General features: G+C 39.0%; 1 protein-coding gene across 3 annotated transcripts in view; it reads left to right on the top strand.

Annotated features, from left to right (window-relative positions):
- The window catches only part of Psd3 (pleckstrin and Sec7 domain containing 3), a 435,293-nt gene that overhangs the window by 206,312 nt on the left and 213,814 nt on the right, over window positions 1-15,167 (top strand). For 2 of the 3 annotated variants that reach the window (XM_028789050.1, XM_028789052.1), the window contains exons 5-6: window positions 14,226-14,432; window positions 14,540-14,620. In XM_028789050.1, coding sequence (XP_028644883.1) covers window positions 14,226-14,432; window positions 14,540-14,620 — 288 coding nt within the window. The remainder of the gene's footprint in view (window positions 1-14,225; window positions 14,433-14,539; window positions 14,621-15,167) is intronic. The other variant, XM_028789051.1, reaches the window with a different exon arrangement.

The following is a 15,167-nucleotide window of genomic DNA, read 5'->3' as shown; positions in this document are numbered from 1 at the left end:
CCTCTCCTCTCCCCTCTCCTCCCCTCTCCCCTCTCCTCCCCTCTCCCCCCTCCCCCCTTACATTTTACGTAAGATAACATCACATTTCTCTGGCATTTGAAGAATAGTATAGTAAGTTGGACTTTGGAAGTTAGAAGAAAAATTGCTGATATAATTCTATTTGAACCTAAGAATTGTCCAAATTCATGTGAAGAGTACAGTATATTTGCCTCTGACAGAGAAACACCACCACTGGAAGACTGTTTACTTCTATTCTTCTGTCTGCCCATCCATCTAGTAAGCTTATCGCAAGACTTATTATAATCGTTTTTCATGATTATGGAGGCTGAGAAGTCCCTTACAGGTGTAAACTCATCAGTCACCATCAAGTTAGAGAGCCAGAAAAGGGTTGTTTGAAAGCTGGAGATCAGGGAGCTGGTAGTATAGAATTCATCCAAGCTTCATCTGTGAGAAGATGGATGTTCCCGTTCAAGAAGAGAGGAAGATGGACTTGACCAGACAGAAGTTGAATTACCATTTTTGTTCCATGTAGGCCCACAGCAGATTGATTGATGCTCATCCACATGGGAAGGGTGCATATATCTCACTCATTTCCCAGATTCAAATGCTAGTCTCTTCTGGATGGAACTTTATAGATACACTGAGAAATAGTATTTGCCCAGACGTCTAGGTATCCTGCGGGCTAGTGGGAGATTAGACAGCCTAGTGCATGTTGCTGTAAGGAGAGGATGTACAAGGAAACTTGAGTGTCTGATCAAATAAAATGGTGCTGAATCAACGAATGCAAGGTCTATTGGATGCTCTGAGTTTTCTAGTATTTTAGAGTCAGAAATGAGCTGCACATGGAGGCTAGGGAAGAGCCCAGATCTTTACAGACCATTCTCAGTCTTTCTGACAAAAGTTTTGATACTTTAAATTAACAATGTTAAGATATAAAATAATAATTTCTCATCCTCCTTTGGAAATTATTTTGGGCTGAGTTAATATTTACCACTGTAAAGGATTTACATTCCCCATGCATACAACATGCATACAACATGGGGAATGTAAATCCTTTACAGTGGTAAACATGTTGTATCCCTCCATGATGGATAAGAGACAATGTGGCTGCCTGCATCAGTAGACTTTGGCTTTTTAGGTACCCATTCTACATTATGAATCACAAACTGGGTTGCACCCTAGAGCCTGTGACTCTGTTAGTTACAGGTAATGCCCTATAATCTCAATTTTCTTGGCCAGCATCCCAGGGAACTCTCACATACAGTAAAGTTAAGAGTCATATGGGCCTCTATACTAAGGACAGCTGCCAATTCCAAACCTCCTATGTGCTTTGAAATGTCAGAAACTCATTGGTTTTCAGTTTCCAGGTCTGTGATGGGGCTGGGTAAATTCCAATACCTGAATGAGTTTGTCACCTCTAGGAACTGAGCATGCAGTAGCATTGCAGTAAAGAAGAATGTGATTAGATGTTAACTGTCACAAAGAGGATCCATATGTCAGTTTTGAGAGCTACTTCAGAGTTAAAAGATATGTTTGTGTGTCTGAATGTTTTAATAGTTTCCTTGTTTGTTTACAGATCTGACTAACAGTGTGATTGTGGACTTGTGTGTTGCAGGACATGCTGGGCTACAGTGCTGTGTGGTGCTGATAGTCTTACCAGGGATTTACCCTGGATTATTTTATACCTTTGCATTGTAGTCACATATTACACAAGCCATCTATGTTTCTAGATAGATGTTCAGTCGCTATTACAAACACTGCATTTATTTGTAGCCTTTACTATAAAGAGTAAATTATGTGCCTTAAGCTGACAGATGCTTCTGATTCTACTTATTAGAGTTGTGGGGAACTTTTATCCTTATTTAGTTTGTAAAATTAAAAATTGTAAAAAGCAAAAGCTATTAAAATACTTTTGGAATAGTAACTCTCTGGGGTGATCGAATTTAATTTCCCCGTTAACCCTTTAAGGCACTTTGTTATTTCCATAAGAGAAAACCAAGGCTGAAAATTAGCCGCAATTTGTAGGTCTGCCAATCGATAAATTTTCTTTTTATCCAGATACTCTGTCCTTACTCCCATTGTTTCTGAGGTCTATATTATATAATGGATCATTAACTGTCACTCTAGGATCTAGATAGATTTTAGTCAGTTCCGGCTGTGCACCTCAGTAGCATGGTGTTTTGGAGAAAGTACCACTTCTCTGAGTCCAGTCTTTTCCTTTCATTAAGTTTATAGTACTTAGACACATTTTCAGTAAACATTTGTAAACATGGGCAGGGTGAGTGAGAACATTCTATGTGTTTAGTATAAATCATCTGTAACTGTGTGATGAACACAAAGCAGGAACCTCGTTTGTAGTAATGAGTTTTTTACTAACCTTTGGCAGCATTTAGTAGGGGACTGCGTCTGGAAGTATTTTGGTTGCTATGAAGTGACTAGCATGTGACAACATTGTGACAAGATGTAGAGGTGTCATCCTTGAGTGACTTGGAGCTGGTGACATTTCACTGTAGGACATTGTGGAATTTAGGATTTCTTGTGCCAGTGTGATTCCCAGTGGGACAGGACTTCTGACACCTCTGGGGATGACAGAGCAGAGAACTCACACCTCTGCTATTATTGCCACTTGACCTGCTCTCTTTTTTCAGGGGCTATGGTAAAGTTCCTTTTGTAGGGCTTGTCAGAACTGACTTACAAGATGTCTGAGGTTTCTTTTGTCTGTACTTCTTCCTACGTAGCAGGTCAGAATGTCAAACCAAGACAGTCTCCCTGGCTATAGTTGGAGAAGATATTTAAAAATGAATTTTAAGAATAGTGCAGAAGTGAATAGTATTTTCCTCCAGCCCAGAGGGAAAGATTGTGTCCTCCAGGTACAAGTCCTAGCATGGTAAGTGTCTTGCAGCTTGGGTGTTTCTCTGTCTATTGACATGGCTAGTTTTTGTTCTTTTTTTCTCTTCCCTTAATTTTATTCCTTCTTTATAATATATTTATAATATTCCTTATATCACCAGAGTGAGATTTCTTATATGTTTTATAAATATAATTAAAAATAAATGAGTAACTTTTCATGGATTTGAATAACTAAAGCTCATTGTTACATGGGCAGACTTGCTGGGATAAGAGTGGTAAGCAGGATCCAGGAAGAAGCTAAAGGAAATATATGAGTACTTAAAAACTTTAAGTATTCTGAAGTTGATAGAGGTAAGGAAAATAGGATTAAAATAAATTGTGCTCTAAGATAGATGCATTCTCTGAAAGTCTCTCTCTGATTTGCAGTTTCTTATACCAGATAGGAATTTTCAAAGTGGCTCATGTCTACATGTTGAGTTGGTTAGGTCAACGAGCAGAGATGGTAATTAGAATTTCCCACTTATAAACTTAGTATAGTCCTATTTTAGAAAAAAATTAAGTAAAATTTTAGTATCAATCATTTTTAGTGCATTTGTGGAACGATAATGATGAAAACAATGCTTAAAACATTCTTACTTCAGTGTTCAGGCACATAAGAGTTTAAACAGCACTGAACATTTACGTGAATTTCTCTAACATTTTGAATGATAATGTTTGGGACTTTCACAAACCTCTAGGATTAAATACAGAAAATCAGGTTACCAACATAACACACATTGCCCAAATAGAATTAACAGCAAAGAACGTTGTATCATCATTATTTGATTATCATGACATATCAATAAATAAAGGAGCACAAGACAATCTTCTTGAAAATTAAGTGCTAGAGAATTTTAAGGTCGCTATACATTAGTAGAAGCAGATAGGCAGATCCTTTCAAACATGTCCGGTGCTTCTGCTGCCGACCTGGAGACAAGTCAGCACCACTAGACAGGGATATGCTACTAGCTTACTAGGGTAAGGTACTTTACAAAATTTGAAAACTCTACTAATTCTTAGCCTGAGGTATTTTTGCATACAAATAAGAGTTAGTTGCTGGTTTTGATGCTTTTGCATATATAATACTTTTGTTTTATTATCAACTCATAGCATGATCTTTTGGAACGCATTATATCAGTTAAGTCAAGAGAAACCAACAGTGTAATTTTCATTTGACGCAGGAAGTAAACATCTGTGGTCACTTGTCTGACTGATTTTGTGCTGTCTGCTGCATGAGAAACCATTCTAAAGTCAAAGACTGAAGTGTATGATAAGACAGGAATTGGTGAAATATGTATTTACAGTTTTGTTTTGCTGAAAGCAGTTAGTGCGCTTGCATAAATTCTCTGGAATGTTGTGTGGAAGAAAAGTTAGGGGAGGATTGTTTTTGTTTGTTTGTTTGTTTGTTTGTTTTTGTTTTTGTTTTGTTTTGTTGCTTTCAGTAGCATCCCTGCTCCTCCAGTCTCTCTCCTTCCTTTATAGGAAAGCTTTGGAGCTGGTTCTGAGGGGTACTTTGTGGTACAAACTGGTTTGCACACCCTCTAATACAGCTTCTTTACTAGTGTTCTGGGCATTTGAGTTTTCTCCCATCTATCCTGAACACATTTTTTTATGTCTTTTTTTAACTAGCTCGAAAAGTATATGCTGGCAATTTTGTTGAGACTTAGCCTATCTCTGGGGAAGGCTGAGTTTGGAAAAGGTCAATTAAAGGTGGACCTTTTCACGTCTGCTCCGGTTAGTGATACGACAAACAAACAGGGATGGGGCTGGAGTCTTCAGTCCTACCTCTGCATCATTTGTTTCCATATGATGCTGTTCCTAGATGATCCATGCTTAAGCTCTGCAGTTTGCTTTCTTTGGATCATATATACTAAAGGCAGGCAACTCCTAAGTGTGGCAACATCTCCCTGGACTCACTCAGGATCTCGCAGGTAAGAAGTAGATACATGTTCTGAGTTCTGCTAGTGCAGCTCTGAAACCCCACAAGGCTTCTTTTCTAATATTTGTATCAAAGGGGAACATTGTTTAATTCACATGAAGAAACTGGACCATGAAGTGCTATTGTTGTAAGATGAGAAACTATTATGTAAAAGGCTTGCCTTATTTGAGAAAGCCAGAAATTGTGTTTTTCTTTCTTTGTGTTTGATTTTAAACATCTGTTGACCTGGGTGGAGAGGTTAGACAGGTGGATCCCTGTGATTGCTGTCTAGCCAGCCTAATCTACTTGAGGAATTATAGGACAGTGAGAGACCCTATCTAAAGTAAAGATTGTCTTCAGAATTCTAAATGCATGTACATGTCCATGTACCTCCACACATGTATACCCATACATGTATACACAGAGAAATATACAATACCAAAAATCTTATTTGTAAAGGGACGTGTCCTTGGTTCCTGCCTGCAGTTCAAGAGGAAAGATTTTCCTGACAGACATAGGTACAGGTTTTAGTTGTATGCTAAGCAAGACATAGGAAGGATTGGCATAGATATACAACATGGCAATATGAATGCTCTTGAATAACCAATATATAACTCAAAAATTGGAGCCATTGCCCATGTAAAGATTGCCTACTTTGTAAAATATCTACTGACAATTTTTGTAGCAAAATTTGTGCATTCCTTCATTGCCCAATCCTATCCCGTGAAGCAGCTCCCTTATCTCTTCTGTTACACAGCCTCTGAGACCAGAGGACAATACTGACTTGCTCACTTGAACTTAACTTGGACAGAGGAGGTGTCCAATGATATCCTGTGAGTATTCTAGAAAAATGAGTCCTACTCCACACAAGTTATGCTTCTGTTCTTGCCCACTGGATTTAGGATTCACTGGTCTTAACTTGTAAACAATGATCATATAATGTTTTGTACATGATTATGATATACACAGTAATGATTTCTTTCAAATTATCTACTTCAAATTACTGTGGCATGGTTTTATTAAGGTAGATAGTATTACAGATACTACATTGTCATTTGAAAGTTGGCACAAAAGAACTGCAACTTAGGAAAACAGGCAGCCTGACCTGGTGATTCATGTTGATTCTCTGAGCACTTGGGAGTTAAGATAGATCAAGAGTTCAAGGACTCTGTCTCAAAAAACTCAAATATCCAAATGCAGAAAAATGAAAACCCGAATCATTTGTGTTTTTCTCATAAAGAAGTATCAGTGCCTATCAGGTTGAAAATTTCAGTTATTAGAAATCAATGCTTTGGAGGCAAGCGTGCTCATTTGGTGGGGGCCTAGCAGTCTGAGGCCTACTGTTGTACACATTGGCGCCCTCTTGTAGAATTCTGAGTGTACAGCCCAGGAAAATCAGGTGTAAAGGGTATCTTGAAGAGGGAAGACAGTAATTGAAATCATCAGAGTAATTTTTCTTCTACACTGTGCAGAAAAAGATCTTCTGGAGTTTCGATTATTAGTTTTTCTTTTTATGCTTTAAATCATGAAGTATCTTCTGGGAAAATATTTTCTGTATAGATGGTTAAAATATTACTTGGGGGGCTGTTGTCTTTACAAAGTCAATTGCTAATTCCTTCCTAATTCCAACTGATTTCTGTAGTGTCCAATGTGTTATAATACCATCAAAATAAACACATAGTAACCTTGATGTTGAAAGTGATAGGGATAAGTAGAAGGGATGAAGTGGTCCTGATCCTGGTAGCCCACCAGCACTGTTCTAAGGGCTTTGCGTGTAGCTTTTCACTTACTCGTGACATCTTGTGAAATTGGTAGTTACTTCCATTTGGTAGTGGGAAACCAAGAGAGAATGGATGTCATTACTTAAGATCCCAGCCTGGTTAGGAGTTGGAGCCAATATTGGAATTTTGACTATGTAACTGTTACTGGTAGGTATTTGCTTTTCAAAATCACTGTCTGGATTAGTAATTGTTACTTTTCTGGCAAACTGATCATTAGGAATTTTCTTTAAAATTGAGGGAGACAGTCTGGGAGGTTTTCTTTTGCTGTATAGAACTTTGCTCAAGTGGCAACACTCCTAGCTGTATTGTGTTTGTGCATTTCAGCCATCCTTAGTCATGGTAAGCACTGTAGCTTTCTCCTCAGGATTGTGTCTTCCAGTGTTGAGTGGCAGAGTTTCCACAGCTGTGGCTAGTTATCTGATTCTTTGAACCAAGTTCATAGTCTCTCGCCTTTTTTTTTTTTCTTGTCTTGTTTCTTTGTAGGCATGAACTTTACATGTGCCCTCGTATTCCTCTTGAGTTCATTGTTTTGGTTGGTGGCTTCATGTTTCCATGAGCTGAGTAAGAGCTGCCCCCCCCCTCAGCATAGCCTCATGCAGCTCATTGCTCTGTGTACCTCGTTTACTTTCTCAACATTTCAGAGCATGGATTTCTTCATATTTTTGCAAACTTCAAGTTCAGGGTTTCATCTGTTGACCTCCTATTAGTTTCTCTGTCCTCAGTTTTTCCTTTATATTAAAAGCAAAAAGGGTCCTACCAAAACTCCAAACAAACTGTATATTCTTGAAGACAATTTAAAAAATATTCACTTATTTATGTATGTGTGCCTCAATGTATGTATGTGTACCACACTTGTGCAGGAATAAAGATGGGCTGAAATTGAAGGCAGTGTGAGCCACCGTGTATGTGCCCAGGAATCAAGCCCAGGTCATCTGTAAGAGCAACAAGCACTCTTAACTTCTTTGACAAAGAACCAAGAGGGATCGGGAATCCCACTTTGGGTTATGGGTGGATAACATATATAAAATCATCAGAGGAGGCCTCATTGAAAAGGTAGCATTTGAGATAAACTTGAAAGAGCAATCAATTGTGCTTTTTTTAAGATATGAAAGGTATAGTAGATAGAGTACAACCAGGTGAAAGGCCCAGAAGCTGCAGCACAGGCCTATGTAAGGCTTCATATGGGTCTTGAGTGGTGACCCATATGATCACCACTCAGAATCATTTCAAGTCTTAAAAGGGAAATGCCAAGACCTTCCTTAAGGCCAGTAGACGGAGACCTTCCTGAAGGGAGGCCTTGGCCCTTATCTTTCCTTAATACTTCATATATATCATATCCTCATGTTTACTTGGACATCTCAAGCCTAATTCATTTGAGATAGAACATCTTTTCTCTCTGTCAGAACATCTTTTCATCCTGATCTTTGGATCATGGCTGGTGACAGATCTGCCTTTTAAGTTGTGCTGGCATGAAAGGTTAGTATTTCTACTCATGCATCTCAAATTAGGACTCACTAGCAAACCATTTAGTCAGTTCTACCTGAAACTATAGCTATTGCTATGTCTGCAGTAATGTCTTCCCTGGAATACTAATGGTCTTCCACTTGATCTCTTAAACTTTTATGTTTCAAAAACAGTAAAACAAAATACAATTTGAGACTTACTCTTTTGCTTTGTCTTTTGTATGTTTATGCCTGTGTGCCCAGGTAGCATATGTGGAGTCCAGAGGACATCTTGTGTTTTGAGACAGGACCCTCTCTGGCCTGGATGTCGTTAGACTAAGATGGCTGCCCAGTGATCCCCAGGCCTCTACCTGTATCCACTTTTCCAACACTGACACATCCTTGCTAGCTCATACTAACTTTAACCGTGAAGTGGTCCCTGAAGATGTGATTGGACTTTTCTGTGAAGTTGCAGATTATCAGCGCTGAAAGGGGAACAGTTCTTAAGATAGACTTTATAATGATATCTCCCAAGTACTTTGTTCACTGCTAGTTTAAAGCTAGTTCAAAGCATAGCCATGACTGAAAAAATGACATCAGTAGGTGGCAGATACATTACCTTCCATACATTGTCTAGCAAAGGCAAGTGAGACGAACCCTCAAACAGTGGCTAGCAATGACTTCAGTCATAATAGGACCCATTGACATCTTCAAGTTTACAAAATAGATAGGCACAGGAGCAAAAAACCAACAGACTCAAAGCAGTTTTCTTAGTAGGAAGGAAAGTCATTCAACAGGAGTTTTAAGAGCATTGTGAAGTACATGCAAAATCATGAACCACAATCTGCCTCTGAGAAAGAAAATGTTATGGTTGTTTACAGCATTTGTTTCCCAGGCCTGCAGAGACAGTGCAGAATACAGTCCTCAACAAACCACTCAGAACTACCATCTACCTCCAATAATAACTCCTCTAGTAATATTCTTCACCTGATATAGTCTAACACTGGTTTGGCAGTCACTGTGTGGTTGTCACTCAAATAAGTGCTGCTTACATGCTGTTCACCCAAGAGTCTTAGAAAACAGGCAGAGGGAACCTATTTTATATAGAGAGAAGCTTGAGGGAGGAGCTGGACATGCCCAGTGCAGTTTTAGGACCCAAGTTTTCTTTTTTTTTTTTTTAATATATATATATTTTTTTATTTTCTTTTTTTTTTTTGAACATGAAATGCTTTTTTATAGCATGTTTTACAAGGGGAGGGGGTAAGAGGGTCCAGGTGGTGGAAAAGTACAAAATCTTCTTGGCCTGTGCCTTGAAACATGTCATGGTCTATATGGTACACTGCCTTGAATTATGATCTACCTGCAGTTCTTCAGAAGATATGGTACACTGCTTGAGTTATGGTCTCCCTGCTATTCTTAAGAAGACATGGTACTCTGCTTTGAGTCTATCTGCAGTTGCTAAGCAGGATCTTGCAGCTGCCAAGCTTCAGAGGACATTATGCAGGTGGGGAAAGGTAGGGGGTAAGGGTAAGGGCGAGGGTCCTGGCTTCTGGCATCTCCCCCTTCTCTGTTTAGTTAGAGAAGGAGTCTTATGTTCAATCCCAACTATGTGAGTTTTGAATTTGGATGTCTAATTATGGGGGGTCTTAGACAAGTTCACAACCCCAAAACACTGATGTGAGACAAGTCACATCGATGGTCGAAGGCTTTAGGCTGTCGACGATGGGCAACGTCAAGGGACTCTGATGTGGGTGAAAGGAGGGTGAGAGCCCTGTCTTAGGCCATGTAGGCTGCATCCACTCCCAGCACCACGCACTCCTTTTCGGCTGCATTGGGTGGGCCCCTGGGAAGTGGACCTACAATAATCCCGTCATTGGGCTAACTCACAGCCATCCTAGTCTCTTGTATATGTTCAAGTTACCAACCATTTGTCAGTTTGGGGTGTAATATTGTCATAAAGGAAGGCTCCCCAATGTTAGCGGCCATATCAAGGGTGGCCTTGGTTTAGGAAAAAGCCAATTTTTGTTGTGGTGATCAAGAGGCCAAGCTCTCTAGCGAGAGAAATGAGGGCAAAGCCAGGCATACCAGGTACCCTTCTGGAGGGCGTGGAAGTCTAGGGGTCGACCATAGGGGGAGGCAGGGGAGCTGACAGCTGTGTCAGTCTCCTGCGGAGTCACTTCTGGATCCTCTGCAATTTTCAGCTGATGGTAATGAACTTCAACTGCCTTCTTGATGGCAGCATCAACCTGGTTCCGTGGACGACAGGTCACGGGCGATGATCTCTGTCTTGCTCAATCTTGATGTCGTGCACACATCCTCTCAATGAGGGTCCGTCCGGATGGGTCCTTGCCTCGAGCCCCACGTCTGGGTGCCACTTGACCCGACCGGCGGGTCCTGGTTATTCGTGGGGGCGAGGAGGACTGCAACCTGCTATTCTTCAGAAGATATGGTACACTGCTTGAGTTATGGTCTCCCTGCTATTCTTCAGATGATATGGTACACTGCTTTGAGTCTATCTGCAGTTGCCAAGCAGGATCTTGCAGTTGCCAAGCTTCAGGGGACCTTGTGCAGGTGGGAAAAGGTAGGGGGTGAGGGTAAGGGCGAGGCTCCTGGCTTCTGGTCCATCTGGGTTAGAACTTCTAATAGCAGGCATCACGGGTGATTCAATTTTACCTGGAAAGAAAAAAGAAGGGGATTCTCAGGGAGATTTCTCTTTCCTGGATGTAAATTGTTATTCATCGTATTTATGATTGGGCCTGGCTTTGTGAGGGTATCTATTTTTTTCATTAATATTTGTGGTAGCCGGTTAGCTGTGCCTTCTGTGGTATTGGGCAGGCATATCAGTCCTCGGCTCCAGAAGGGAACTGGGACTGGGACCCAAGTTTTCTTGCTATATCATAAACAATTGCTACTGCTAGCCATCCACTGATGTACATGTCCTCACTGATTCAAGAAATGTTAATCGGGTTCTTTATGATATACAGGTAATGGTTCAGTTACTTGGAATATTTAAGTAAACAAAATACAACCAAAGAAAAACATGAGTTTTGAGGGTATACTCTATAGATTCAAAGTTCCCAAGTAAGGTAGGAAATATGTCTAAAAGAGAAGCCATTTCTCACTTGTGTTGGGCCTTGCATATTTTACCTGTGATAAGAATTTCTGTCTTGAATAGGAGTTGGCTAAAGTAGGCATAGTATCCCATTTCTAGTGGTGCTAGTCTGTCTAGGAGAGAGCAATGGAAGTGTATGGAAAAGGGTTTCCACTTGTACCCAGAGGGCATTAGAGAAGACTCAGTTCATTGTAGGCACCTGAGAGTCTTGAACAAACAACAGAAAAATAACAGAAATATGAAGTTACAAGAGCAAGTCATTACATACCCAGAAGGTATCATTGTGAAACCAGTGGTAAGAACACCATTATTGCAGCTCTTAAAGTTTTGAAGAAAGGTTTTAGAAAATAAGGTTGCCAGAGAAAATATAGAATTGTTTCAGATGAACAATGATTTTAAAAATTATTCTTGTAATATTTGATAGAGATGTTAGAGACATGTACGTGAAACACTGTTTCATACTCACCTGAAACGAAGTCACCTGGGCGTTTTGCTACTTTTATTTGGAAAATCTAGTAATCTATTTGAATACAAAGGCCGTATGAAGGCATAGTGATCAGACTCCATGATCTGATCTGGATTGTTGAGAGTTGCCATAGTTACTTGGCTTTGGGAAATAAAGGCCCCATTGAAGCATTTCCTAGAATACAGGGGTGGAGTCACTGAAGTAATTGCTAGAGATCTTACTTCTATGAGATGGCAAAGACAAGAAAGGGAGTAAAGCTGGAAAGGGAGACCTCTAACTACTGAAAACATCTAGTGCTCACCAGACCAGAGGAACCATGTTAGTGGGTTTAGGAAAAAAGAATGCGTTATCTCCCTTAGGGATCACACAGTCTTCTCTATCAAGTATGAACAAGGCAGGGCTGCTTTGTTTTTTATTCCCTCCATACACAGTGGCTCCTGTGTTCTGGCTCCTGTTTTCATGGGGCTGTAAAAGCATTACAGAACCCCAACAGTAAACAGGGCTGAGAGTGTGAAGTCATAGTAACATGACCTCATAGTAACAGGAGTCAGGTCCTTGGAAGGCTGGGTAGATGGGTAGAACTGGAGTTAAAGTGAAGAACAGGAAGGAGGAGGAGGCTCTATAAGATGTCCGGCCCAGGCATGTCTTAGCAGTTGTCATGGGTCTTATATTGTGCCTCATCTATTGCTGGTAAGTTTGTATCAAGGAGTCTGATTACATAGACTCTAAAATGACACCTTTCGTGCCCTCGTGAAGAAGATGGAGTGAATTGAGCTACAATGGTGGAGAGGAGGAAGGAAGAAGCAGATGTGTGGCTTGAGGACTCTGAGAAAAATAGCCAGAGCTTTAGTAGTAGTTTTATCAATTGTGTAATTGGATTTGAACAAAATCAATCTGTTGGAATATGTCAAGTAATTAGAATCGGTTGCTTGTATGGAGTGATTAATAAAAAGAAAGCCACGGACATGCTGAGAAATGAACAGTTATTAGTGATATGCTGGTAAAGAAAATTCTTTCTTTTGGCATTTGTTTTTAGTACATTATTGCAATATGTAGGAAAACTTGTGGAAACATAACTCGAAAGAATGAGTGTGTGTGTACTCACACATGTATGTGTATGCATATGTTTGTGTATGTGTGCCTATAACTTACTTGGTTGTAACCAACATTGTTCTTGGGATACATAATTTACATTCTGCTACTGATGTGGCTAAAATCTATTAATTTCCTTACTGTGAAAGTTCTAAGAGTTTATATAGGCATGTTCTAATCAATTAAATGTGTCAGAAAATGATTGCCACTTAACTTTCTAAGTAGGTTCAGGATTAAAAACATTGAAATATTCATTTTCATGAAATGATCATCATAAGAAAGCACTTTGTTGTTATTTGTTGTTTTTTGTTATTTGTTTTGTTGTTGTTTTCTGTTGGAAATTGAAGGTAACGTATTGTTTAAGAAAGAATCCTCATTTGTGTAGTTGATTTCTGATTAGCTCATTGTTTGCAATTGATAATAGTTTGTAATTTGACTTAAAGGTGAAAATAATTAGTATGGCTTTGGTCCTCCTCTATTTTGTATTCTGGATTTCCCCTGTGGTCTCTACTAGGAACAAGAAAATTGACGTGACTGGAATACATTTTCACATAGGTGAATGTAAAAGACAATCTGACTTAATAGCTTGGGCCTATGTAGGCTCTATATTGTGACTGGCTGTCAAAAAACTATGACATATCTTATTCTTGTGTTAAACACACAAACACACACACACACACACACACACATATATAAAAAGATATCACAGTTATTAAAAAGAGATCATAAAATATAATAATCTTGTCCCTAAGTATCGACGTGATGACAGATTTTTCTCAAAATACTTCATTCAAAACATAAAGAGGTCTAAACAACAGGTGGTTCTGAGAGTCCTTTTGTCCTCTAAAAGCTAGCCATCAATTTGTAAAAAGTGTAAATCACTGAATTTTATATTATTTTAGAAGTTGTTTTTTTTTGTAAAAATATATTACTTGTATTATATAAAATGAATTTTTGAATATATTATTCTTTGCATTTTTGTTTTATTTATCAATATGGTATATATTGATAGATAAATTGACATTATGAAGGAATTTGTTGGTGTTCTCACGTCTTTAAAATGTTAAGGTCCTACAATCAAAGCCATTTTTTTAGGGCTTAGGCCTAATAATACACAAGTTCTCATCCTGTGTGTTATTACCCCTCGGGGTGTTGAACAACCCTTTCCTATAAGTCTCCGAAGACCAACTGAAAACTATCACAATTCATAATAGTACCTAAATTATAGCTAAGAAATAGCAGTGAACACAATTTTAATGTTGGGGTCACCACAGCATGAGCAACTGTATTAAAGGGTTGCAGCGACAATGAGATTTTGGGCCACTGGCTCAGGCAATTATTTTTATAGTTTTTAAAATTATAGCACTCAAATCATTTTTGTCAAGTATTTAAATAGAAAACAGTGTTATTGAAAATAATTTTATATAGTTGTTTTTTCATTGTCTCTGTAACTGCATCCATTATTTCTCTTTGGTTATACAAGATTTTTTTTTCTATTTTCTTTTTTCTTTCTTTGTTTTTAAAGTAGAGAGCATTGCTTTGCTGAGGGGAAAACAACACGACTAGATACTGATTCTGAAATGGGGAGCACTGACATTCTGGAGAAGGAGACCTCAGAGAATCTCAGCAATGGCACCAACAGCAATGTGGAAGCAGCTAAAAGATTGGCCAAGCGCTTGTATCATCTAGACAGATTCAGAAGATCGGACGTTGCGAAACATCTAGGCAAAAAGTATGTTCTTAAGTCCGGTATTTGGCTGAACTTTATATCCTGTGCTTATTTTGTATTTTTTAAAAAATAGTTGTCAGTTCAATAAACTCTGTTCTGTTTCCTTATAGCAATGAATTTAGCAAGTTAGTTGCAGAAGAGTATCTGAAGTTTTTTGATTTCACAGGGATGACGCTGGATCAGTCTCTCAGGTATGATGAGATATTACTTCTGTCCTTCATCACCTCCAAGTCATGACTTCTTAGCACAGAGACAATATCTTCTGGTTAGAGTCTCACTTTTCACCCCAATTCCATTTGCTTTGTGAGTTTGAATGATAATCTGGATCCTAAACACAGAATAAGAAAAATGTCATGCTTCACATGACATGTCATATTTATATATGACATTCACATGACATTCTATAGTAACAGAGAATAAAGCAACCATAAAATAAGCGTGACCTGATACCCAGCATGCAGTAGTAAAGCTGAGTCCACATAGAATACTGGAGAATGGCCTGAAAGCAAATCTGGCTCTCTTTTGAGGGTTTCCTTTTAATTTTCTATTACAGTAAAATATATGCAACTGAATTCTTATTGTAACCAAGGGCACCATCACTGATACTGATACACTCATAGAGACGGACAGCTGCCAATCACTAATTACTTTCACTCCTTGTGCCTTTGTGCCAGATATCTATCTCTCTCTTTCTCTCTCTCTCTCTCTCTCTCTCTCTCTCTCTCTCTCTCTCTCTCT

This window comes from Grammomys surdaster, unplaced genomic scaffold (genome assembly GCF_004785775.1).
Source record: "Grammomys surdaster isolate TR1022 unplaced genomic scaffold, NIH_TR_1.0 125780, whole genome shotgun sequence".
NCBI lineage: Eukaryota > Metazoa > Chordata > Mammalia > Rodentia > Muridae > Grammomys > Grammomys surdaster.
This window is presented reverse-complemented; position numbering and strand designations above follow the sequence as displayed.